The 24,273-nt window shown below is 42.4% G+C and overlaps 1 protein-coding gene across 1 annotated transcript in view; it reads right to left on the bottom strand.

The window, feature by feature from the left end:
• Positions 1–5,116: 5,116 nt before the first annotated feature.
• Positions 5,117–24,273, bottom strand: part of KIAA0930 (KIAA0930 ortholog) — a 91,907-nt gene continuing 72,750 nt past the window's right edge. Inside the window, exons 4-10 of the mRNA XM_070755278.1 lie at positions 21,146–21,223; positions 18,411–18,512; positions 15,302–15,442; positions 12,810–13,004; positions 10,423–10,585; positions 9,024–9,179; positions 5,117–6,636 (exon numbers count right to left, since the gene is read on the bottom strand). Of these exons, the coding sequence (XP_070611379.1) occupies positions 6,596–6,636; positions 9,024–9,179; positions 10,423–10,585; positions 12,810–13,004; positions 15,302–15,442; positions 18,411–18,512; positions 21,146–21,223 (876 nt within the window). The 3' untranslated portion in view covers positions 5,117–6,595. The remainder of the gene's footprint in view (positions 6,637–9,023; positions 9,180–10,422; positions 10,586–12,809; positions 13,005–15,301; positions 15,443–18,410; positions 18,513–21,145; positions 21,224–24,273) is intronic.

Raw genomic sequence — 24,273 nt, 5'->3', positions numbered from 1 at the left:
CCCGCAATTTCATCCAGGCCACCTCTTGCCTCCTTTTGAACTGCGGGGAAATCATGGGGCGAAGCAAAAGCCAGGGCGGGAGAGAAGCACGGGGGTGGGGAAGGAGGAGAGCCCGTCAGCGCTTCCCCTCCGCCAAGCTGCCTGCTTGTCCTCGCGCCTCGTTGCTACCTCCTGCCTTTTTCCAGGGGCCTTTGGAAGGCACCCAGGGAAGGGGGGGATTGGGGGTGGCTTCTCGTCCTCCTCATCCGGCTGCTAACGCCCGCCCGGTCCCTCTTGCAGTCCCTTCACCGAGCGCTTTTGTCCCAGGCTGTCAGCGAAAGGGCTGCAGGACAGGCGGGGCAGGCGTTCTTATCACAGCTGAGGCAGGATTTGGAATGTCGGGTGTGTGTGCGTGCTCCTGCCACCCGGAACATTTAAAATAAGAAAAACCTTTGCCGGCCTCCGCAGAGAAGAAAGGAAGAGAGAGAAAGAGAGAGAGAGCAAGAGAGACATAGCAAGAGAGGCAGAGAGAGAGAGAGAGCAAGAGAGACATAGCAAGAGAGGCAGAGAGAGAGAGACAGAGAAAGAGAAAGAAAGAAAGAGAGCTAGCAAGAGAGAGAGAAAGAGAGACAGAGAAAGAGAGACAGAGAGAGAGAGAAAGAGATAGCAAGAGAGAGAGAGAAAGAAAGAGAGAGAATGAAAGAGATAGCAAGAGAGGCAGAGAGCAAGGGAGAGAGAAAGACATATAGGGAGGGAAGGAGGGAGAGAGAAAGAGCAAAAAAGAGAGGAAGAAAGAAAGAGGGATGGAGAGAGAGAAAGAAGGGAAGGAAGGAAGAGAAAGAGTGAGGGAGAAATAGAGCGAAATGGAGGAAGATTTTTTTTGGTCAAAACTTTTCTTTAGCCGCCACCCCACACACCCCCGTTCAGTGTTCCCCAGGATTTTGAAAATATGAATAATGTGCCGCGGCTCAAAAAAGGTTGGGAAACACTGTGCTAGGCCACTGTTCTTGACATCTGAGTCTGAGAGTGAAGAGGATGAGGAGTTGGAGACTGATAACCAACCAGAGACGGTGGCACCTGCAGAGTTGGTGTTGAGAGTGAATCAGAGGATGAGCCCCTATTAGATGCAAGGATGCGTAGAACTATGACCAGGCAGGAATATGTGAGAAGAAAAGGATCTTTGTATTAGTAGCTCTATGGAACACTTGGCCACGCCTTGTCACTATGTAAGGGATAGTCTCGTGAGAAATTCAGTGTGATGAACAACGTTCCCACTAATGGCTGGGTGTGAGATCAGTAATTAAAAGAGCGTGCCACCTGTGGCACCCGTGCCATAGGTTTGCCATCACTGGTCTAGACAGAAGAGTTATCTGCAGTCCCGCACATCAAATTGGTGCTCCTAGGCTTATTGCTAGGTTAGACATAACTTTCTGCCTTCCCAGAGGAAGCTTGAAGAAACTCAAGAATCCAGTTAAACAATGCAGTAAGGAAAGGTAAGCCAAACTAAAGTGTAAGTAACTGGCAGTTGAATAAAAGGTTGGTGATGAGAACAAATTTAATATAGTGATTACGGTACTGAATTACAAACCAAGAGGCCAAGTTCGAGTCCTGCTTTAAGCATGAAAACTGGCTGGGCGATTTGGGGCCAATTATTTTCCCAGCCTAACCTACGTCACGGGATTATTGCAATGGAGAAAATGGGAGTCTCATTAATAAAGGTGGGATATAAATACAACAAATAAATAGTCAAGTTATCCAACTCCCCTAGGTTTAAATGATGACATTTATTATTATGAAAAAATCAGAAAATTTAAATGCTGCCACTGGCAGTGAGATCATTTCTTCCCTTCTTTTTAAGTTTTATGCAACTTAATTCCAAGACAGTGGGAAGTAGGAATTTTGCTGAAATCAAAACCACATATATACATTGCCAGCTTTAAAAACCACACAGGATGAATGTTCTGTCTGTTCCATAAAAAGGAACAACATACGCACAATGAGTCTTCCAAATCTTTCGGAGGACGTCTCCAAAATGAGAATGTTGGAGCTGCAGTTTACCTTGATGATATTTCAGCTTGCCTCGTGGAGGCATGGAAGCAAAGTGCTGCCTTCTTGTAGGATTTTGCGTCCTTCAAATGACGATTTGCACTCCTCGGGTGACCCTTGGAGATAAGCCTCCAAGTGGCCTCAACAATTCCCTAAAAGGATGCAAATGACCGCTGCTTGCAAGGAATATTTATTTATTTGTTTACTAGATTTATATGCCACCCCTCTCTGAGGATTCCTTAAATCCTTCCGTTCCCCACATCCAGTCAGAGCTAAAGAACCTTCTTTCATAAGAAGTGAAATGTCTTCAAATTAAAAAAAAAAAAGTCCAGTTGTTTCCCGGAAAAAAGCACCTTTGGGTCGATCGTTCAAATAACTTTCTCTGGGTCCTTGAGTGAACCCAAAAGTTGTACAATGGTTTTACTTTGTTTGTTAGAAATAAGATGGGGGAAAGGAGACCACATGTGGCTTCCTATAGCAGCAAAGAGGCGTTTCCTTTAAAGCAGAATTGAAACAAAATCCTCCTTTGAACCGTTGCCTTCTCCCACTTTGTCTAAAGCCTTCTGGAACTTATAAGGCATTATTATTCACTCATTTGCTATCAGCCGCTGTTTCCTACTGCAAGTTGTAAAGCAGCAGCCATTTTCCAGAGATTGACTCACCAGACATCTAATAATTTTGGGCTCTTCTATGTCAGATAACATTCAAACGTCCCCATGCTCCCTTATCTGTCCGTCTCTCAATTCAGGAGGAACACAACCAGATTGGCATTCTCTCCAGAGCTTTGATCTACCGCCTAGGAGCCATAAGAATCTCTTTTTTTAAATCAAAGCAAAAATGGGCTGAACGTTGTGCCAGCATTTTGAGGGCAAACCTTGCCTTGGGCAGCAGGTATTCTGGCATGAACCCAATCTGCAGCCGGAGATAGGTCAGATATTTAGCTTTGACTCTGAATCTATACCTCAGTATTTTTTCAACCCTGGGAACTTTTTAAGATGGGTGGACTTTTAAAGAACATAAGAAGAGCTTTGCTGAATCAGGCCAACGCTACATTGAACAAGCCATGCCTATTTGCCCAGCCAATGGGGTAAGAAGCAGGCAAATTCAAATCTTGAACTAAAACTTTCATTCTGGCACCTTGGAACATATTTTTACAATCCAACCAATCAGGCATTTACAGTGGGGGTATCCCTCTGACCTTCTTGCCAATCAGCTTAAAGCTCTGTTGGAATTGATGCTAAACTTATGGTTGGGGGTCACCACAACTATATTAGAAAGTTTGAGAACCACTGAATTCTAGATGGAGCTTTCTTTGGGGTGAATTGCTGGCTGGGGGTTTTATGATCTCCCAAGGAGGATTTTTTTCCCCACCCAAAGGGATATTTGGGGTAAGGGCAGGTCTATAATTAGTAAAAAAAAAAATCTAACTAGATTATTAGCAAAGAAGCTATAATGGGTCACGGTATTTTGTGGAGTATAAGATGCACCTTTCCTTCCCCCACACACACACACAAAAGAGGGTGGAAATGTCAGTGCCTTTTATAAGAACATAAGAGCTCTGCTGAATCGGTCCAAAGCCCATCGAGTCCAGCATTCTGTGTCACACAGTGGCCCACCAATTGTCCATGGGGATCTTGAGCAGAAAGAGAAGGCAAGACCCTCCCTTTCCCTTGACTCCCAACAAATGGTACTCAAGGGAATCCTACCTGCCTCAAGCAACATAGAGGTGGCACATGGGCATCTATTTCAATAACCACCGGTACACTTGGCATCCATGAATCTGTCTCATCCTTCCTTGAAGCTATCCAGGCTGACAGCTTTATAAACCGAATGCAGCCATTTTTAGCCTCCCGAAGCCCTGCGTCCCACTCTTATGAAAAATTGGTTTGGTTTTTTTGGCAAAAATGGGGTATGCAAGGGACTTGAGAGGCTTGCAAAGTACTCTTCGGGCCCTTTTTTTAAAACTTACCTCTTTGAAATCTTGGTGCATCTTCTACACCGCTGCGTCTTATAGTCCAAATAAATATGGTATATCGCAGTGATGACGAACCTTTTTTGGGTTCGCCTGCCAAGAGTGCGTGCATGTGTGCTAGAATATGTGCACGAGCTCGCACCCATTCCCTCCCGCCCTGTGAGTGCGCACTTCATCCATGTGCACAGGCCTCACTGAAACCTGGGACGATGAAATAACGGCCAAACCGGAGGCTTCCTGCAGCCACCAGAGGGTGAAACGGCCTTCCCCAAGACCGAAAATCAGCTGGCTGCTGCGTACACGTGCGCCGGAACTGACATAGGGCAAGACGTCATGTGCCCTACAATATGGCTCCGCATACCACCTGTGGCACATGTGCCATACGTTTGCCATCACAGGTATATTACAGCCAAGATTTGAGGAAGTAAGCCAGAATTGGTGTACGATTAAAAAGAGGGAATCTATGAAAGATATACCGTATTTTATGGTGTATAAGACGCACCTTTTTCCTCCCTAAAAGAGGCTGATAATTTTGGTGCATCTTATACTCTGAATGTAGCTTTTTTTCCAGCCCTAATTAGCTGCTAACGATCTTCCCAGCTCTTACCTTGCAGGCTCTTTCATTGTTACTCTCTGCTAAGAATGTTTTCCAAGCCCTACGTCTTTCCAGGGTTTTTTTCCATTGCTCTACTTGTTCCAAATGTTTCTTTCCTGGTGCTAATGATGTTCCCAGCTCTTACTGGCTTGCAAGCTCTTTCATTGTTACTCTCTCCAAATAAAAACTTTTTAAAGCCCTAACCAGGGGATAAAATAATGTGCTGTAGCTGACCAGACTAAGGACATTAGCCAGATGAATACCTGGTAAGCAGATTCTTTTCCCTAGTTTCCTCCCCAAAAACTAAGGTGTATCATATATCCTGGCGCGTCTTATACTCCGAAAAATACGGTACATAAAAAAAAGAATGGGTGTTGGATCATGAAATCATGGCTGCCATCTTTAATGTTGCCCCTCTACAACCTCCCTCCGACACTAGGCACGCCTCGCCCCAATCCTTGTGTGGTTCACTCCGAGTTCTTTTTAAAGGCGCACAGACATGTTCATATGTAAACAGGCTGAACTTCATCCCACACAAAAAAACCTGTATTATACATTTAAAATAAAAGTGCAAATCCGCCAAAGATAAGAACCGCCGCCTGTCATTACACGCCGATCTCTCCACCAAACACTCTCCTTTTTAAACACTTAAAGTGAGAATCCATTTAAAAAATAATCGTCACCATCATCAGCGCATGTGTTTTTCAGGAAAGTAATGAAATGCCCTCCTCTACCACCTCAACCCCTCCCCGGCTATGTTTTACACATCTTCCGACGCGCCCGCAACAGAATTGAGTAACGATCCCAACTCCACAACGATGGGCTCGGCGCTTCCTCCAGAATTTTTGCCTCCCCTCCTCTCGAATCCTAGGAAGAACATCTGGGAGAGCGTTTCAGCAAGTACAAGTCTTCCGTTTACGGAGAAATCACAGCAACACGCACACCCACAAACGCGCAACCACTCGTCAATTCGAGGGGAACCGTTCGAGCTGACGGGATGGATATAGTCAAAAGATTCCTTTAGGAGTTTGCTTTTCATTTGTTTTAATTTTCCAGTTGTCCAAGTTGAGGTTCCTCTGGATTTCCTTTCCTGTCCTCCCGTTAGCGTGTTGCTCCTCTTCCTCAAATCACAGGCCCCGTATAGTGGAAGACTGACCGGAGGCAAATGACACCAGAGCACTTACAATTTCAACCCTTAAGACATTTTTTTGGAGGGGGGAACTGGGATTTTGTGTGTGTGTGTATATGTGTGCGGCATTGTTTTGTTTTTGCTGATCTTTGGTAGATGAAGATGATATTGCAGAACCCACCAGTGCTACGAGGCTTTCAAACATATTATCCCTTCGAGAGAAGCAGAGAAACCTGGCCATCGGATCCCCCTAACAGCTCCTCCGTAATTTCCCCCCTCCCCTCCACCCTTAAACTTCCCCATGGAAGTTAACGCTACGTCGCGATACTATTCGATTAAAACGCTTACAGGAGACGTTTGCTTTCCTGACACACGTGAAAAAAGACCGACGGTTCATCGATTCGCCCCGTACGAAATCCTATGCAAGGTTATTTTTTTTCTCAAGGTGTATAAAGATGAATGCATTTTGTACAGGTTGGTTCCCAATTATGAAAGTAAACGCTAAGCGACAAGTCCATAAAAAGTTGTTGTTGTTGTTATTGTTCTATGGAGCCCCCTACTTCTGAGATGGTGGTGGGTTGGTTTTGTTTCCCCTTGTTTATTTATTTATTTTTTTTTGCTTTAGAAATCTTCTACCAGTTTTTTAATCTATAAAGCAATAAAGAGCCAGTTTTGGTTCTCTTAGGGGAGGAAAGAACAAAGAGGCACTTCTTGATTGGCTGGTAATTCCTAGGGATCCCTTTTTGTTTCCAGGGTTATGTTCCTGACACAAGTGGCGGCCGTGTGACAGAAGACAGCAAGAGATAAGGTTTGTTTTTTGTTTGTTTTTTAGGCACTTGGCTGTGAGTTTTCCAAGGCAGGACCCAGCTCTCAGCTATGACATCAGAATCGGTTTCTGTCGCACCTCCAGAATATCTGGGAGGGGGAAAAAGGATGACAGAGAGTTACATGGGGCGGTTCCAAATCCATCTCTTCTTCTACCTAGAAATAAGTGGTGAATTGCTACCTGTTCACATCGGTTCAGCGAACTAGTAGCGAAGGCGGTGGGAGCATTCGCCCACCTGCCCGGACGTCATTGAGTTTTCAGAGAGGGGGGGACATACAAGTCTAATTAATAATAATAATAATAATAATAATAATAATAAAATAATAATAATAATAATAAAATAATAATAATAATAATAATAGTAATACTTGGTACTTGGCACGCTGGGCGCAGTGCCAAAGGATCTCAGCAGACATTTGAAAACCATTGGAATTGACAAAATCTCCATCTGTCAATTGCAAAAGGCCGCTTTACTGGGATCAGCAAACATAATTCGCCGCTACATCACGCAGTCCTAGGTGCTTGGGAAGCGCCCGACTGGTGATGAAATATGAAATCCAGCATAGTGATCTCGTTTGCTGTGTTGTACTGACATAATAATAATAATAATAATAATAATAATAATAATAATAATAATTATTATTATTATTATTATTATTATTATTATGGACTCTGCAAAGAAACATGAAACAATCGATCACATTCTTAGCTGCTGCAAAAAGATCGCACAGACTGACTACAAGAATAGACATGATGCTGTGGCACAGATGATCCACTGGAACCTGTGCCGGAACTACCATCTATCAGTGGCAAAGAACTGGTGGGATCATAAGCCCAAAAAAGTGGTCGAAAATGAGCAAGCAAAACTACTGTGGGACTTCCGACTGACCGAATTCTGAAGCATAACACACCAGACATCCGGATGGTGGAGAAAAAGAAAGTATGGATCATCGACATCGCAATCCCAGGAGACAGCAGAATTGGGGAGAAGCAGCTAGAAAAATTAGTGAAATACGAAGATCTAAAAATCGAGCTGCAATGACTCTGGCATAAGCCAGTGAAAGTGGTCCCAGTGGTACTTGGCACGCTGGGCGCAGTACCAAAGGATCTCAGCGGACATTTGAAAACCATCGGAATTGACAAAATCTCCATCTGTCAATTGCAAAAGGCCGCTTTACTGGGATCGGCAAACATAATTATTAATGCAGCTTCCCTCCTAAAATTTCCTCGTCTTGAGAGTCTCCATCGTTCCCCAAACCAAGTGCCCACTGACCCTTTCCCTCGTAGACAGTGGAGACATTCAGTGAAGGGCTGCCCGTCATCGGCGCTACCGGTGGGGTCCCGGTTACCATCGCGAGCACATTTGGCGGGCGCGCTGACACGAGTTTCAGCTTCTGCGCATGCGCGGGAAACAAAACCTCGCATGAGGACACTCACGCGCATGGGATTTAGAATTGCAACATATTAAGTGGATTGACCTTGTGCTTGTTTTATGTTTGCAAGTATGTTTGTATGTTTATTTCTGCTTTGTTTTTCATTATTAAAATAAATTATTTTAAAAAATAAAAATAAAAATAAAATTAATCAATCAAGCACCAAAAACAAGAGATTTAGATGATTTTTTGCGAGACCACCAAAAATTGGCGAAATCTCTCACAGGTGAGCAGCCTCGCGGGGTTTTTCACTTCCTGAGCATGTGCAGAAGCTGATTATCGCACGGGCGCGTCCGTGCAGGCATTGGGGACGCATAGATGCATATGTATCTCAATTTTTCCAACTGGGACTGTCCAGGCAGCAGCCCACTACTGGAGACATTCCCCTGCGGACGAAAGACAACAGGAGTCCATCCTGGGCCCTTGATTCTCTGTCAGCGATGAGGAATGGGATGGCTAGGGGTGGAATTTCAGAAAGTCCATTGGGAATCATGGTCACGACAGCGTTTCCTGGAAATATCTTAAGGTGTTCCCAATAGCGTTTCTGACTCAGAGGAAGGCCAAGGTGTGCAGGGAAAGACATTTGTCAAAAAGATGCTACTGTCTGAAGACGAAAGATGTAAGATGGAAAGAGCAGTGGGTACCCGTGCTTTGGTTTTTCTGAATGTCCCCATGGAGCTGTGGGCAATTGACAGAAAATGTAAGAATCTGCACTGAGATTTAAAAGGAAGGGAGGGAGGCGGAAGGAAGAAAGGAAAGGAGAGAGAGGGAATGAAGGAAGGAAAGGAGAGGGGGGAAGGAAGGAAGGAAAGAAGGAAAAGAGAGAGGAGGAAGGAAGAAAAGAACAAAGAAAGAAAGGAAGGAAAGAAGGGAGGGAGGAGGAATAAACAAAGGAAGGAAGGAAGGAAGGAAGGTGAAGAGAAGACTTATCAAACTCATAAGCAGAGGACAAGCACCATTGTTCCACCCTCTTCATTCATTCCAGGCGATAGACACCTAAGGAGATTAAAGAAGGTGGGAATTGAAAAGCAGAGCAGCCTTACCAGTTAAAATCCGATGCAAGGGCAGCGTGACGTAGGTCAAGTGTGCATAGAGGAGGAAGTTTTCGTCCGTTCGGTTCAACTTCAACCAAGAACCCACAAGAGAGCGTCCAGTCCCAGATAACGACCGGGAACGAAGGTTGGTTGCGTTATGCAAATCTGCCATAGAGAAGACGACGTCAGGAAGGAAACTGATGCATACAAATTGCCTTCATGAATCAAGCCAGGTGGCCTGGTTAGCTCAGTGGGACACCTTTGACCAGGAGCCCCAAGTGCTCCCATATACCAGACATCATTGTTGAGGGCAAAGGTCAAATATCGGCCCTTCAGTTCACTGTCATATTTAACAGCAACTTGATTTATTTTATACACAGAAGGTTTGAAAGCAGACCCATCAGTATTTCCTTACGAGTCTTCGGAGAGGGGCGGAATACAAGTCTATTAAATTATTATATATATATAAAAAAAAGTTTTTGCTGAAATTTTAAAATTAAGGGAAACTAGGATGGCACCATTTCGGCCCTGTTCTGGCCTCATCAGCTAGCCACACCCTTATATTATTATATATTATTATATTATTACAGTGTTCCCTCGATTTTCGCGGGTTCGAACTTCGCGGAACGTCTATACCACGGTTTTTCAAAAATATTAATTAAAAAATATTTCCAGCCCGATGACGTCATATGTCATTGCCAAACTTTCGTCTGCCTTTAAAAAACCTTTTTTTAATCAACTTTAGTAAATAAACATGGTGAATAATAATCTCAATGGTTGCTAAGGGAATGGGAAATGGTAATTTAGGGGTTTAAAGTGTTAAGGGAAGGCTTGGGATACTGTTCATAGCCAAAAATAGTGTATTTACTTCCGCATCTCTACTTCGCGGAAATTCGACTTTCGCAGGCGGTCTCGGAACGCATCCCCTGCGAAAATCGAGGGAACACTGTATATATATATTATATATATATATATTTTTGGGGGGGACACAGGGTACAGTAGTCCCTCACCTATCGCTGGTGTTACGTTCCAGACCTGGCCGTGATAGGTGAAATCCGCGATGGGGAATTTATCGACTGATAGTACTTATTTAAGTATTTATATTGTAATTGTTTCGTAAGTTTTCATTGTTTTAAGTGTTTATAAACCCTTCCCACACAGTATTTATTTTAGATGCAGTATTTAAATACAGTATTTACAATTTTAGATATATTTTTTTTTAAAAAACCTGCCGATCGAGTTCGGCGGGCTGTTTAAATCTGCCGATCGACTTCCTCAGAAACCCGCGATGAAGTGAAGCCGCAGTAGGTGAAGCGCGGTATAGCGAGGGACTACTGTAATGCCGAAGGAAGTCGGGTGCCCACCCCAAGATCAACCAAAGGGTTCTCCCCCCCCCCACTTTTCGCACCTCCATCTTCAACATCCCGGAAGAATTCCTCGCTGTCGTTGGCCGAGTGAGATTTCTTCATCTCCGCGTTCCGATTTCGGCTCACTTTCCTCTTGAGAGATGGGGAGAAAAAGGAAGGGCGGCTGTTGCGTTCTGGAGTTGGAGGGGTACTGAAGGACGTGACCTAACAAGGAGAGAGAAAACAGCAAGAAGTGAGAAGCAAGTGAAAATTGGGGTATAAAGTTTTTTTTAAAAAAAATTCCCCTCCACCTTAAGATAAAACATATATGAATAAAAACACAACATCAATGCCTGGTAGTATACATATATAAAATTTTCCTATCTAGTAAAAAAAAATAATTAACGGAGCATCTTAAATTTCTAATTTCACTTAAACTATCATAGCTTCATCACACCTACAATTAAACTAATTGACAAAGAAAATACACATTTTATATTTAAAATAGTATAAATCCTAAACTACTTTGGATTTGTGTTACATAATTATCTGATACTGCCACCATTTCTCTTTTTGTCATCCAGGTTCCTACCATCCGATTTCTAATTCTTTTACGTCACTTTCAAAATAATTTATCTATTTTGACTATTTTTAACTTCAATCCATTCCCCCAATTTTTTTATAATATTCCAAATTGTCTTTGTCTTAATTCTCAAAGTAAGTATTCATTTCAGCACAGTCCATAATTTTCCTTAACATCTCTCTTTCTGTTGGTATTCTATTCAATTTCCAGTTTTGTGCATATGTAATTCTAGCTGCAGTCACTATATGAATAATTAAGTATATTTCTTCTTTATTCAATTATTTTCTGGTAAAATACTTAGCAAAAATATTTCAGGTTTTAGCTCAATAGTCTTTTTTAATATCTTCTCAATCCAATGTTGAATTTCTGCCAAGTATTATTTGGTTTCTGTGAACGTCCACCACATATGATAAAAACAGCCAGGTACACGACCACCTTTCCAATATTTCATCAATTTCTTCTTAAACATTTTCGTTAACCTCTCTGGTGACATATGGCATCAGAAGCAAGTGAAATTTATATTGATAGTCTTGGATAGTTTTCTGGTAGAAATTTAGCAATTACACATAACTCTTATTAAATGCATCATTTCATGAATAAAGAAATTTCATTTATTTCTCTGCTCTCCTGTAATTCAAACACATTCCATACAGGCACTCGGTCCGTTATCTCTCTGAGCTGCATTCCTCACATTCCTTCTCCTGCTCCACTTAACAAGATTTATTTTCCTAACAGCATGACTTTGAAAAACAGCAGAACTGACTGTTAACAACACAGAATCCTTTTGCTTACTTGAGAGCTGCAAGAAACACATCCATCTTCCCTTCGGCAACGTTGAAACTCCACCCTTCTTCTCCACTGACCCCCTGACGTGCCAAATACATCACTACAGTATTTAACCCATTCTTCTCCTTAATATCTTCTTCCAGACCTCTGTTCTCTACGTTTTTGGGCCCTTCTGAATTTAGGGTTAACCCAGCGAGTGTCTGATTCTCCCTCGCTAGATCCTGAACTCATAGCCCCATCCTGTGGTTGGCCTCCCACCTGTTCTACTACCTGTAACCCCATCCCCCCCACTAATTCATAAACACTATCTGAATCCGAGTCCTCAATATCTTCATCATCCTCCAACTGATCAGGCGTATGTACAACAGATAGTAGTAGGCCTAGGTCATCCTCGACTTACAATAGTTCATTCAATGACTGTTAAAAGTTACAACAATACCGGTCACAATTCAAAGTGTTGGTTATGACCTATAAAGTCCTTCATGGCATCGGACCAGAATATCTCCGGGACCGCCTTCTGCCGCACGAATCCCAGCGACCGGTTAGGTCCCACAGAGTTGGCCTTCTCCGGGTCCCGTCGACTAAACAATGTCATTTGGCAGGACCCGGGAGAAGAGCCTTCTCTGTGGCGGCCCCGACCCTTTGGAACCAGCTCCCCCCAGATATCAGAGTTGCCCCCACCCTCCTTGCCTTTCGCAAGCTCCTTAAAACCCACCTCTGTCGTCAGGCATGGGGGAATTGAATTTTTTTCCCTTCCCCCTAGGCTTATAGAATTTATACATGGTATGCTTGTTTGTATCATTGGTCTCTTAAATTGGAGTTTTTAAGATTATTTTTTAATATATTAGATTTGTTACATTGTCTTTTTTATTGTTGTTAGCCGCCCCGAGTCTTTGGAGAGGGGCGGCATACAAATCTAATAAATAAATAAATGAATGAATGAATAAATAAATAAATCTGATTTAGTTTGTACTATATTATGTTGTATACCCACCCTGGTTCGGTTGAGAAGGGCGGTTTAGAAGTCAAACAAACAAACAAACACATGAATGACTAAATAAATTAACAAAGTTAACTTACTCGCTCATGTAGTGGTGAGCCTGGGTTTGAATCTTCTTCCGTCCCGTAGGGAGACGTGTCACCCGTGGAAACGCGACCCACTGCCATTTCCGCGTGTCCTTTGGCCTGAGGCCCCTTCATGCGCACGAACTCCATATTATTATATTTATAAAAACCAAAGGACATTCTCTGTGCCATTTTGGCCGCCACGCTCACCTGGAAAGGGGAATCAAAATTCAAGCCACTGCTTCATCAACAGGAACTGGCCTGAAACTCTTTCAGTTCAAGTTTTCCACGGTGGCGCAGTGGTTAAGAGTGCAGTACTGCAAGCTACTTCTGCTGACTGCTGGCTGAGTTTGAACCTCGCCAGGCTCAAGGTGGACTCAGCCTTCCATCCTTCCGAGGTGGGTAAAAGGAGGACCCAGGTTGGGTGCGTGAGAGAATCAATATGCTGACTCTATAAACCGCTTAGAGAGTGTGAAGCAGTATATAAGTCTAAGTGCTATTGCTATTTGCTATGAGTTGGGCATTGGATCTGCCTTGGTTACTATTAGGGAACCTAATAGATAGATAGATAGATAGATAGATAGATAGATAGATAGATAGATAGATAGATAGATAGATAGATAGATAGATAGATAGATAGATAGATAATAGATAGACAGACAGACAGATGATAGAGATAGGTAGGTAGGTAGGTAGGTAGAGATAGATAGAAGATAGATAGATAGATAGATAGATAGATAGATAGATAGATAGATAGATAGATAGACAGAAGATAGAGATAGGTAGTGTTGTGATTCCGTCTGAGGCTCCTCAGGGAACGGCTGAACCTCTGCCGGCTCCCTGCTCAGAGGGGGAGGATGAGGAACAGGAGGAGGAGGAGGAGGCCCAGGCAGAAGGGGAGGAGGAATATCAGGCCGAGGGAGAGGGAGAACAGCCAGAATCCTCCGGGGTGGAGCTCTGCCCAGCAAGCAGCCTGGAGTCCTTAGATGAAAATGCTCAAGCCATCATCGATCACAGGCAGAGAAGAGCAGCACAACGAAGGGGACAATTAGCCAGGTACTTCCAGTCCTAAATAGGTAACAGCTGGGTTTGGGTGTGGTTCTCCCCAGAAAGGCTGAAAAGGCAGACCCACCCTTCCTGTATTGTGGAGTATTATCTTTGGGAGTCCTGGGACCTGGCTGTGATCTTTGGCGTCTCTGATTCTGGCTTGTGGCCTTGAAGGCTGAAACCTTGGGGGAAAAGGCGTGGGGGCTTATTCTCTACAGTGGTGTGTGTGCCAGCAAGAAGTCTGCTGTATTGTCTGGCCGTCAGGACTTTGCTGTGAAGCCTCATAGCCTGCCTGTTGGGAAGAACAGGTTTTTCTCTGTGTTTATTTTTCAAACTATAAAGTGCTTTTGTTTTTACCAGCATGTCTGGCTGCTTTTTCCAGTTGGTGTTGAAGTCTGGGGGCACCCAGACAGAACAGGTAGGTAGGTAGGTAGGTAGGTAGATAGATAGACAGACAGACAGATGATAGAGATAGGTAGGTAGGTAGATAGACAGACAGACAGACAGACAGATAGATAATAGATAGACAGACAGACAGACAGATGATATAGGTAGGTAGGTAGGTAGGTAGGTAGAGATAGATAGAAGATAGATAGATAGATAGATAGATAGACAGACAGAAGATAGAGATAGGTAGGTAGGTAGATAGATAATAGATAGACAGACAGACAGACAGACAGATGATAGAGGTAGGTAGGTAGGTAGGTAGGTAGGTAGATGGATGGATAGATAGATAGATAGATAGACAGACAGACAGAAGATAGAGATAGGTAGGTAGATAGATAGATAATAGATAGACAGACAGACAGACAGATGATAGAGATAGGTAGGTAGGTAGATAGACAGACAGACAGATAGATAATAGAGAGACAGACAGACAGACAGATGATAGAGGTAGGTAGGTAGGTAGGTGGATGGATAGATGGATAGATAGATAGATAGATAGATAGATAGATAGATAGACAGACAGACAGACAGACAGATAGATAGATAGATACTGCCCTATACTATTTCAGGCAAATAATTGTCCAGACTTTGAAGGGAAGTCGTTCCACTGATTAATTGTTCTGACCGTCAGGAAATTTCTCTATGTTGCTTCTCTTATTTAATCTTATATCATATATATATCATTAAAAATGAAAAAAAAAAGAATTAAAGGGTATATTTTGGATGTTCAGTAATAGTGAATAGATAGGGAAATTGTATCTCTTTGAGGCCAGGAGAGGCCAGGCACCCTAACCCAAATCCTTGATGTGAGTGACGTCAAACTGGCCAGTCACATGATCTTTAAGCCACCCCCTGATCACATGATCGTCAAGCCACTCCCACCTGGCCGCCAAGCCACGCGCACAAAATAAGCCACGCCCACCAGGGTGCTAGGAAAACTTTTTGCAACCCTTCACTGGTTGAACCCATGTTGTTTGTCTAAGAGACAACCTCACCGTGTGAAGGACACTCACCCTATTATCGTAGACCTTCTTGAGGGCCTCATAGCGGATGGATCCCTGGAAAATAACACCTTGGAAAGTGTTGCTTTTGTCGCTGGCCACCAGCTCCACGCAAACCATCTCGCCTTCCCCTACAGTCATGTCACTAAATACCTAACGAGACATCCAAATAAATCAAAGGAATAAATAAGTAGCTGTAGAAACACTCCAGGCCATTTGTCATAGAGACATGAGAGATTTAATAGCGGTGCAGAAGTCTTTATTTTATTTTATTTTATTTGTTTGTTTGTTTATTTAATTGTTTAATTATTTGTCAAACAATTATAGGGTGATAATTTGCTGGTGAGACCACGTTTGGAGTACTGTGTTCAGTTCTGGAGACCTCACCTACAAAAAGATATTGACAAAATTGAACGGGCTACAAGAATGGTGGGAGGTCTTAAGCATAAAACGTATCAGGAAAGACTTCATGAACTCAATCTGTATAGTCTGGAGGACAGAAGAAAAAGGGGGGACATGATCGAAACATTTAAATATATTAAAGGGTTAAATAAGGTCCAGGAGGGAAGTGTTTTTAATAGGAAAGTGAACACAAGAACAAGGGGACACAATCTGAAGTTAGTTGGGGGAAAGATCAAAAGCAACATGAGAAAATATTATTTTACTGAAAGAGTAGTAGATCCTTGGAACAAACTTCCAGCAGACGTGGTAGATAAATCCACAGTAACTGAATTTAAACATGCCTGGGATAAACATATATCCATCCTAAGATAAAATACAGAAAATAGTATAAGGGCAGACTAGATGGACCATGAGGTCTTTTTCTGCCGTCAGACTTCTATGTTCTATGTTTCTATTAAACATTAGATAAGTAATGATAAAAAGTAACAAAAGAAGACAATAGGACAGGGACGGTAGGCACAGTGGTGCGCTTATGCACGCCCCTTACAGACCTCTTAGAAAGGGGGAGAGATCAATTGTAGATAGTCTAAGGTTAAAGGTTTTGGGGTTAGGAGTAGAAGCCACAGAATCAGGTAGTGCATTCCAGGCGTTGATTACTCTGTTGGTGAAGTCGTATTTTTTGCAGTCAAGTTTGGAGCGGTTGACTTTTAGTTTAAATCGATTTCGTGCCCGTGTGTTGTTGCGGTTGAAGGCGAAGTAGTCGTTAACAGGGAGGACATTTTGGCATATGATTTTATGAACTATAATTAAGTCTATACCAGCGAACCAGATTCTCAGTAAAAGGTCTAGGGCAGGGGTAGGCAAAGTTGGCTCTTCTATGACTTGTGGACTTCAATTCCCAGAATTCCAGGGCCAATCATGCTAGCTCAGGAATTCTGTGAGGTGGAGTCCACACGTCACAGAAAAGCCAATTTTGCCTACTCCTGAATCTTGTAACCAGTTTTTTTAAAAAAGTAATTTTATTACGGGGAGAAAAACATCCCTAAGTCCCAATTTCCTATAATTTGCTGCAATTTAAACCACCAAAGGTGATTTTTAGAGCAACGTTTTTCAACCTTGGTCATTTTAACATGAATGGACTTCAACTCCCAGAATTCCCCAGATAGCCTATTTGGCTGGGGAATTTTGGGAGTGGAAGTCCAAACATTTTTAAATGACCAGGGTTGAGAAGCGCTGATTTAGATAAGCCAAACAGTGTGAAAAGGCACATTCAGAATCAGAATTAATACCAAGAATAAAAAATATATATTTAAGGTATATTAAGCAGTAGAATAGAACAGAACAGAAGGCTGACTAATCCTTCCAAGGTTGGTAAAATGAGGATCCATATTGGTAAACCGCTTAGAGAGAGTTGTAAAGCACTGTGAAGCGGTATATTAGTCTAAATTATTATCTCCGGGACCGCCTTCTGCCGCACGAATCCCAGCGACCAGTTAGGTCCCACAGAGTGGGCCTTCTCTTAGTCCCGTCAACTAAACAATGTCGTTTGGTGGGACCCAGGGGAAGAGCCTTCTCTGTGGCGGCCCCGACCCTCTGGAACCAGCTCCCCCCAGAGATTAGAATTGCCCCCACCCTCCTTGCCTTTCGTAAGCTCCTTAAAACCCACCTCTGCTGTCAGGCATGGGGGAATTGAGATATTCCTTCCCCCTAGGCCTTACAATTTATGCATGGTATGTTTGCGTGTATGTTTGGTTTTATAATAAGTGTTTTTTAGTTGTTTTAGTATTGGATTGTTACATGCTGTTTGTATCATTGTTGTTAGCCGCCCTGAGTCTACAGAGGGGGGCGGCATACAAATCCAATAAATAATAATAATAATAAATGTTAATGCTAGAATGGAATAGAATAGAACAGAACAGAACAGAATAGAATTCTTTATTGACGAAGTGTGATTGGACACACATGGAATTTGTTTTTGGTGCATATGATTTCAGTGTGCATAAAAGAAGAGATACGTTTGTCAAGAATCATGAGGTACAACCTACAGTGTTGTGATGCAGTCCAAAAATTTAGGTGATTTTAAAAAATTAGGCTTTTAGTTAATATTTGATCAAACTGCAGGTGATTTAATACCTTTATGTTTTCTGTCAACTTACAGTGGTAAATTTGAATTCTAAGTTAAGCAGAGTTACAGCTCTACGACCTTAACAGCATTAATCGCAACATTTTAAAAAGTATTTAATTATTTCTATTCTGCAAATAAAACTAGGGGAAAATAAACAGATAAATGAGAACAAAAATAAAAAAACCTTTATAATTTTTTTTTGGTAAAATTTCAAAATAAAATATCTTATATCATTCTGAAATTTTAATTAGATATAAATGTTAAGATTACAACATCATAATTAACAACTGTTGCCAATATATCTCAATTCATAAATTATAAACTGACATAAAGAAGTTGCAGTCATTTATATCTTATCTGGAAAATTTGATGTGTTGTAAGAATCATGAAAAATTGCGTATTACCATCTTACGTTAGTAAAAACCCAATCATTGGATGTGTTATAAACCCATTTATGAGACATGATTCCCAAAATTTCCCATATTCAGTTAGTCTCTATATCAGATTAATTTTTTTAGACATTAAGTTAATTTTTATAATTACACATGCTCCCAAAACTTCTACGCAAGGGACCTACTCTGAGAGTGGACCTACCTCTTCAAAGTTGTCAATCATAAAAAATATGTTTGGATAGCTAATTTTCGATTCTTCGCCCTTGCTGTCCATGGGGTGTTTACTTGGAGATGCAAAGACTTGCTGGAAAACAAAAATTTGGAAATTATGACATGCCCTGTTTCCCCGAAAATAAGTCACCCCCGAAAGTAAGACATAGGGGAGGTTTCATAGAATTGCCTAGTACAGTGGTACCTCATCATACGAACTTAATTGGTTCCAGGAGGAGGTTCGTAAGGTGAAAAGTCCGTAGGATGAAACAATGTTTCCCATAGGAATCAATGTAAAAGCAAATAATGCGTGCAAATCCTTCAGGAAAATCCCAAACTTTAGAAGGGAGGCGAACAGAGGGCAGGGAGGAGCAGCTAAATGGGGCGGGTGGAAGAAGCAAGGCTAGACTAAAGGGTAAGTGGGAAGGAAGAAAGGCAAGGGGGGCGCCCCTCCCTTTTCTTTTTTCAAAAGACACCCTTTCAGTTCCTTTGCAAGCACCTTGTTCTCTGCAAAAATTTTCCTCCCCCAAGCTGCCCCTCCCTCCTCCCTTTTCTTTCTTAAAAAGACACCCTTTCAGTTCCTTTGCAAGAACATTGTTCTCTGCAAAACCTTTCCTCCCCCAAGCTGCCCCTCCCTCCTCCCTTTCTTCAAAAGACACCCTTTCAGTTCCTTTGCAAGCACCTTGTTCTCTGCAAAAATTTTCCTCCCCCAAGCTGCCCCTCTCTCCTCCCTTTTCTTTCTTAAAAAGACACCCTTTCAGTTCCTTTACAAACATGTTGTTCTCTGCAAAAATTTTCCTCCCCCAAGCTGCCCCTCCCTTTTCTTTCTTCAAAAAAGGGGAAAAAAAGAAACCCCTTCATCCCAGCAGCAGCTGCTTGGGTTCGTAAGGTGAAAATAGTTCGGAAAAGGAGGCAAAAAAATCTTAAACACCGGGTTCGTATCTTGAAAAGTTCGTTAGAAGAGGCATTCGTAAGATGAGGTACCACTGTATAAGCATTTCCGAACGGAACATATATAACATATATTTGAAGAAAGCATAATTGTAGTACATGGAAATAATGGTACGGTAGTAAGAAATTCTTAATAGGATTCGCAGTTTGTCTGGTTATGCTGGTTTTTGATGACAACTACTGTATAGTATATAATAAATGTTCTTTTTTTTGTTCAGCAATAAATGTGAATTCTTCTTCATGGAAAGAAAAATAAGACATCCCCTGAAAATAAGACGTAGCACATCTTTGGGAGCAAACATTAATATAAGATGCTGTCTTATTTTCGGGGAAACAGGGTAGCTTGCAATATATATACACAGTAGGACGTTCAGTTACGACCAATAGGAGAAGGGAATGCTAAGTTAATTGTAAACTCTGGATCCTCCATCAATAGATCAAGTGAACAAGGTGACGCAACCCTTCAGATTGTATCTTCTGGGACTCTTCCCATCCTTTTAATAGAAGCTCAGGCTTTATAAGGGGGATTTGCTAACATCTGGAACCCCTGCCCACCTGCTTTTTCTGTTAGGATATAAAAGAAGGAACTGGGGGAAACGTCATCTGATCAAGGAAATGGAGCCCCTCCCTTATAAAACCAGGTTGCAACGCCTTGGTCTCTTCAGCCTTAAAAGACAGCGTTTAAGGGGTGACTATAATACACTATATTAAGTGCATAAAATCATGCATGGGATAGAAAAGGTGGATAGAGAAAAAATCTTTTCTCTATCACACAATACAGTGATACCTTGTCTTATGAACCCCTCGTCATACAAACTTTTCGAGATACGAACCCAGGGTTTAAGATTTTTTTGCCTCTTCTTCCGAACTATTTTCACCTTACAAACCCAAGCCGCTGCCGCTGGGATGCCCTGGCTCCGGACTTCCATTGCCAGCCGAAGGCTCCCCTCGCTGGGAAACCCCACCTCCGGACTTCCGTGTTTTTGCAATGCTGCGATTTCGCTGAGGCTCCCCTTGCTGGGAAACCCCACCTCCGGACTTCTATTGCCAGCAAAGCGCCCGTTTTTGCGCTGCTGGGATTCCCCTGAGGCTCCCCTCCACGGGAAACCCCACCTCCGGACTTCCGTGTTTTTGCGATGCTATGATTTTGTTGAGGCTCCCCTCACTGGAAAACCCCACCTCCGGACTTCCATTGCCAGGAAAGCGCCTGTTTTTGCGCTGCTGGGATTCCCAGCGACTGGTTAGGTCCCACAGAGTGGGTCTTCTCCAGGTCCCGTCAACTAAACAATGCACCCTGGTGGGACCCAGGGGAAGAGCCTTCTCTGTGGCGGCCCCGGCCCTCTGGAACCAACTCCCCCCAGAGATTAGAATTGCCCCCACCCTCCTTGCCTTTTGTAAGCTCCTTAAAACCCACCTCTGCCGCCAGGCATGGGGGAATTGAGATGCTCTTTCCCCCTGGGCCTTTACAATTTCATGTGTGGTATGTCTGTATGTATGTTTGGTTTTTTATATTAATGGGTTTTTTAATCATTTTTAGTATTTATTGGATTATTATTGTACATTGTTTTATTACTGTTGTTAGCCGCCCCGAGTCTACGGAGAGGGGCGGCATACAAATCCAATAAATAAAAATAAAATAAATAAAAATAAATTCCCCTGCAGCATTGCAAAAACACAGAAGTCCGGAGGTGGGGTTTCCCATGGAGGAGAAACTGAAGGTTGAAACTAAAAACAGGAGACACCCTTTCAAAGTTCCCAAATTGCAGAGCTGCTCACCTGAGACTTCTTTTTATGGATGTGAATATCTCCTCCATCGGAACGAGTACAGACAGCACACGTCACTATGTAATCCAGCTGAAAAGAAAATCAAAGTATTGGCAATGAAACACCAATCAGGCATCGGGTCTCTCATTAGCTTTGCCTTTGTGTACATGGTCCAGATCCCCAAGAGAAATTATGAAGTTCTTCAATTGTCATTTTAATGAAATAAACTGAAGCTACTTCCCAACAGAAGTTGCCTTTCATCTGGAATCTGCAAACTCACAGAACAGCTACCTTCCTGAGATACCACAGCTCACATTAGAGAACCATCTTTCAGCTGTGGCGAGGGGGGCGTTTGCCCAGGTTCGCCTGGTGCACCAGTTGCGACCCTATCTGAACCGGGAGTCACTGCTCACAGTCACTCATGCCCTCATCACCTCGAGGCTCGACTACTGTAACGCTCTCTACATGGGGCTACCTTTGAAAAGTGTTCGGAAACTTCAGATCGTGCAGAATGCAGCTGCGAGAGCAGTCATGGGCTTCCCCAGGTATGCCCATGTTACTCCAACACTCCGCAGTCTGCATTGGTTGCCGATCAATTTCCGGTCACAATTCAAAGTGTTGGTTATGACCTATAAAGCCCTTCATGGCATCAGACCAGAATATCTCCGAGACCGCCTTCTGCTGCACAAATCCCAGCGACCGATTAGGTCCCACAGAGTAGGCCTTCTCCGGGTCCTATCAACTAAACAATGTCGGTTGGCGGACCCCAGGGGAAGAGCCTTCTCTGTGGCGGTCCCGACTCTCTGGAACCAGCTCCCCCCAGAGATTAGAACTGCCCCTACTCTCCTTGCCTTTCGTAAACTTCTCAAAACCCACCTTTGTCGTCAGGCATGGGGGAACTGAGACATCTCCCCCGGGCTTATACAATTTATGCATAGTATGTTTGTATGTATGTTTGTTTAGTAAATGGGTTTTTTTAAATCAAACCGGGGTTTTTTAAATATCTTAAATTATATTTGGATTTGTTATAAATTGTTTTATTCTGCTGTGAGCCACCCCGAGTCTGCGGAGAGGGGCGGCATACAAATCCAATTAATTAATTAATTAATTAATTAATTAATTAATTAATTAATTAATTAATTAATACAAAGAGACCGAGGAACAGGAGAGTTTAAATTATATTTATATTCTTTGAAGAAAAATATATATACAGTGGTACCTCTGTCACGCTGTATATTGACAGCCCCTCAGAGACATTTAGTAATGAAACCGTTAACTAGTGTGTCTTATTGGATCCTCCTCTTAAGTCACAATATCCTGCCAACTTTGGTTTTCTTCCTTCTTCCTTCTTCTTCCTAACCTCCATGATGTAAGATGTATATGTTCTCCAGTCCCTCGAGACAGTCTTTTATTTGTTTATTTCTGTTTTTAAAATAAAAATATCTTCTTTAAAAATGATTGAGGCTTCTGTCCATCGACCTCCGGAATTAAGGTCCTAACAGGCTTTAACTTTCTGTGACAACCTCTACTTATGAACTTAATTAGCCGCCCCGAGTCTTCGGAGAGGGGCGGCATACAAATCTAGTTAATAATAATAATAATAATAATAATAATAATAATAATAATAATAATAATTCATTCTGTGACCAGATTCTTAAGTAGAAAAGTTTGTAAGAAGAAGCAATTTTCCCCATAGGAATCAATGTAAAAGCAAATAATGCCTGTGATTGGTGAAACCACAGGGAGGGTGGAGGCCCTGTTTCCTCCCAGGAGATTCCTAGAGAGGCCCCACGGAGGTTTCTCCCCGCCTTTTCCCACCCTGTTTCCTCCCAGGAGATTCCTAGAGAGGCCTCACGAGGCTTCTCTCTGCCTTTTCCAGTTACAGTTTTGGAGTCTTGGGTTTGTAAGTGGAAAATGGTTCTTGAGAAGAGGCAAAAAAATCTTGAACACCCGGTTCTTATCTTGAAAAGTTTGTAAGTAGAGGAGTTCTTAGGTAGAGGTATCACTGTATATATGTTTAAACGCTTCCTTTGGAAAATACCATACCATTGTCGAGCAATGTTGCAAATAAATAATCCCTGAAAGGTGGAATAGAAATCTAACAAATGAAATTAATTTTATCCCATAAAACAAAAATATGTTTTCAAAATTAAACTTGTTCTGGTTTCTGGTAGAAATTTAGCAACTACAAATAACTCTTATTAAATGCATTATATCATGAATAAAGAAACTCCATTTATTTCTCTGCTCTTCTGGAATTCAAACACATTTCATACAGGCACTTGGTCTGTTAGCTCCCTTAACTGCATTTCTCACATTCCTTCTCCTTCTCCACTTAACAAGATTTATTTTCCTAACAGCATGATTTCTAAAACAGCAGCCCTGACTGTTAATCAACACAGAATACTTTTGCTTACTTCAGAGCGGCAAGAAAAACATCCATTTTTCTCTTCGGCAACGTTGAAACTTCACCCTTCTTCCCCACTGACCCCCTGACGTGCCAAATACATCACTATAGTATTTAACCCATTCCTCTCCTTAATATCTTCTTCCAGACACCTGTTCTCTACGTTTTTGGGCCCTTCTGAATGTAGGGTTAACCCAGCGAGCGTCTGATTCTCCCTCGCTAGATCATGAACTCGTAGCCCCATCCTGTGGCTGGCCCCCCACCTGTTCTATTACCTGTAACTCCGCCCCCCCCCCCCCACTAATTCATAAACACTATCTGAATCCGAGTCCTCAATATCTTCATCCTCCTCCAACTGACCAGGAGCATGTACAACAAAACTCAAGGGCTGTTGATTAATCTACCATATTAAATTTTGGAGTTGGGACTAGACAAAGGAGAGGGGGGGAAATTAAGATGGCGGGTATGTGTGGCAACATGAGGCTTAAACACCTCTTAAACCCTCACTTCAAACAAAATTCCAAATATTTTGGCCCTGTCGGCTTCTAGAATTTAGAATCATCCAAAAGGTTTGCTCACCTTTGTCCCCTCACACATTGAAATACTTGAGAGATTTTCAGAAAAAACCCAGAGACTGATTTAGGCTGTTGGTTTGTTGCAAGAATTTTCGGGCAGCGTTTCAATTTGAACAACAGAACACTCAAGATAGATGAAATCACAAATGAAAACCCAA

This window comes from Erythrolamprus reginae, chromosome 6 (genome assembly GCF_031021105.1).
Source record: "Erythrolamprus reginae isolate rEryReg1 chromosome 6, rEryReg1.hap1, whole genome shotgun sequence".
Taxonomy (NCBI): Eukaryota; Metazoa; Chordata; class Lepidosauria; order Squamata; family Dipsadidae; genus Erythrolamprus; species Erythrolamprus reginae.
The sequence above is the reverse complement of the archived record's forward strand: the minus strand, read 5'-3'. Positions and strand labels throughout refer to the sequence as shown.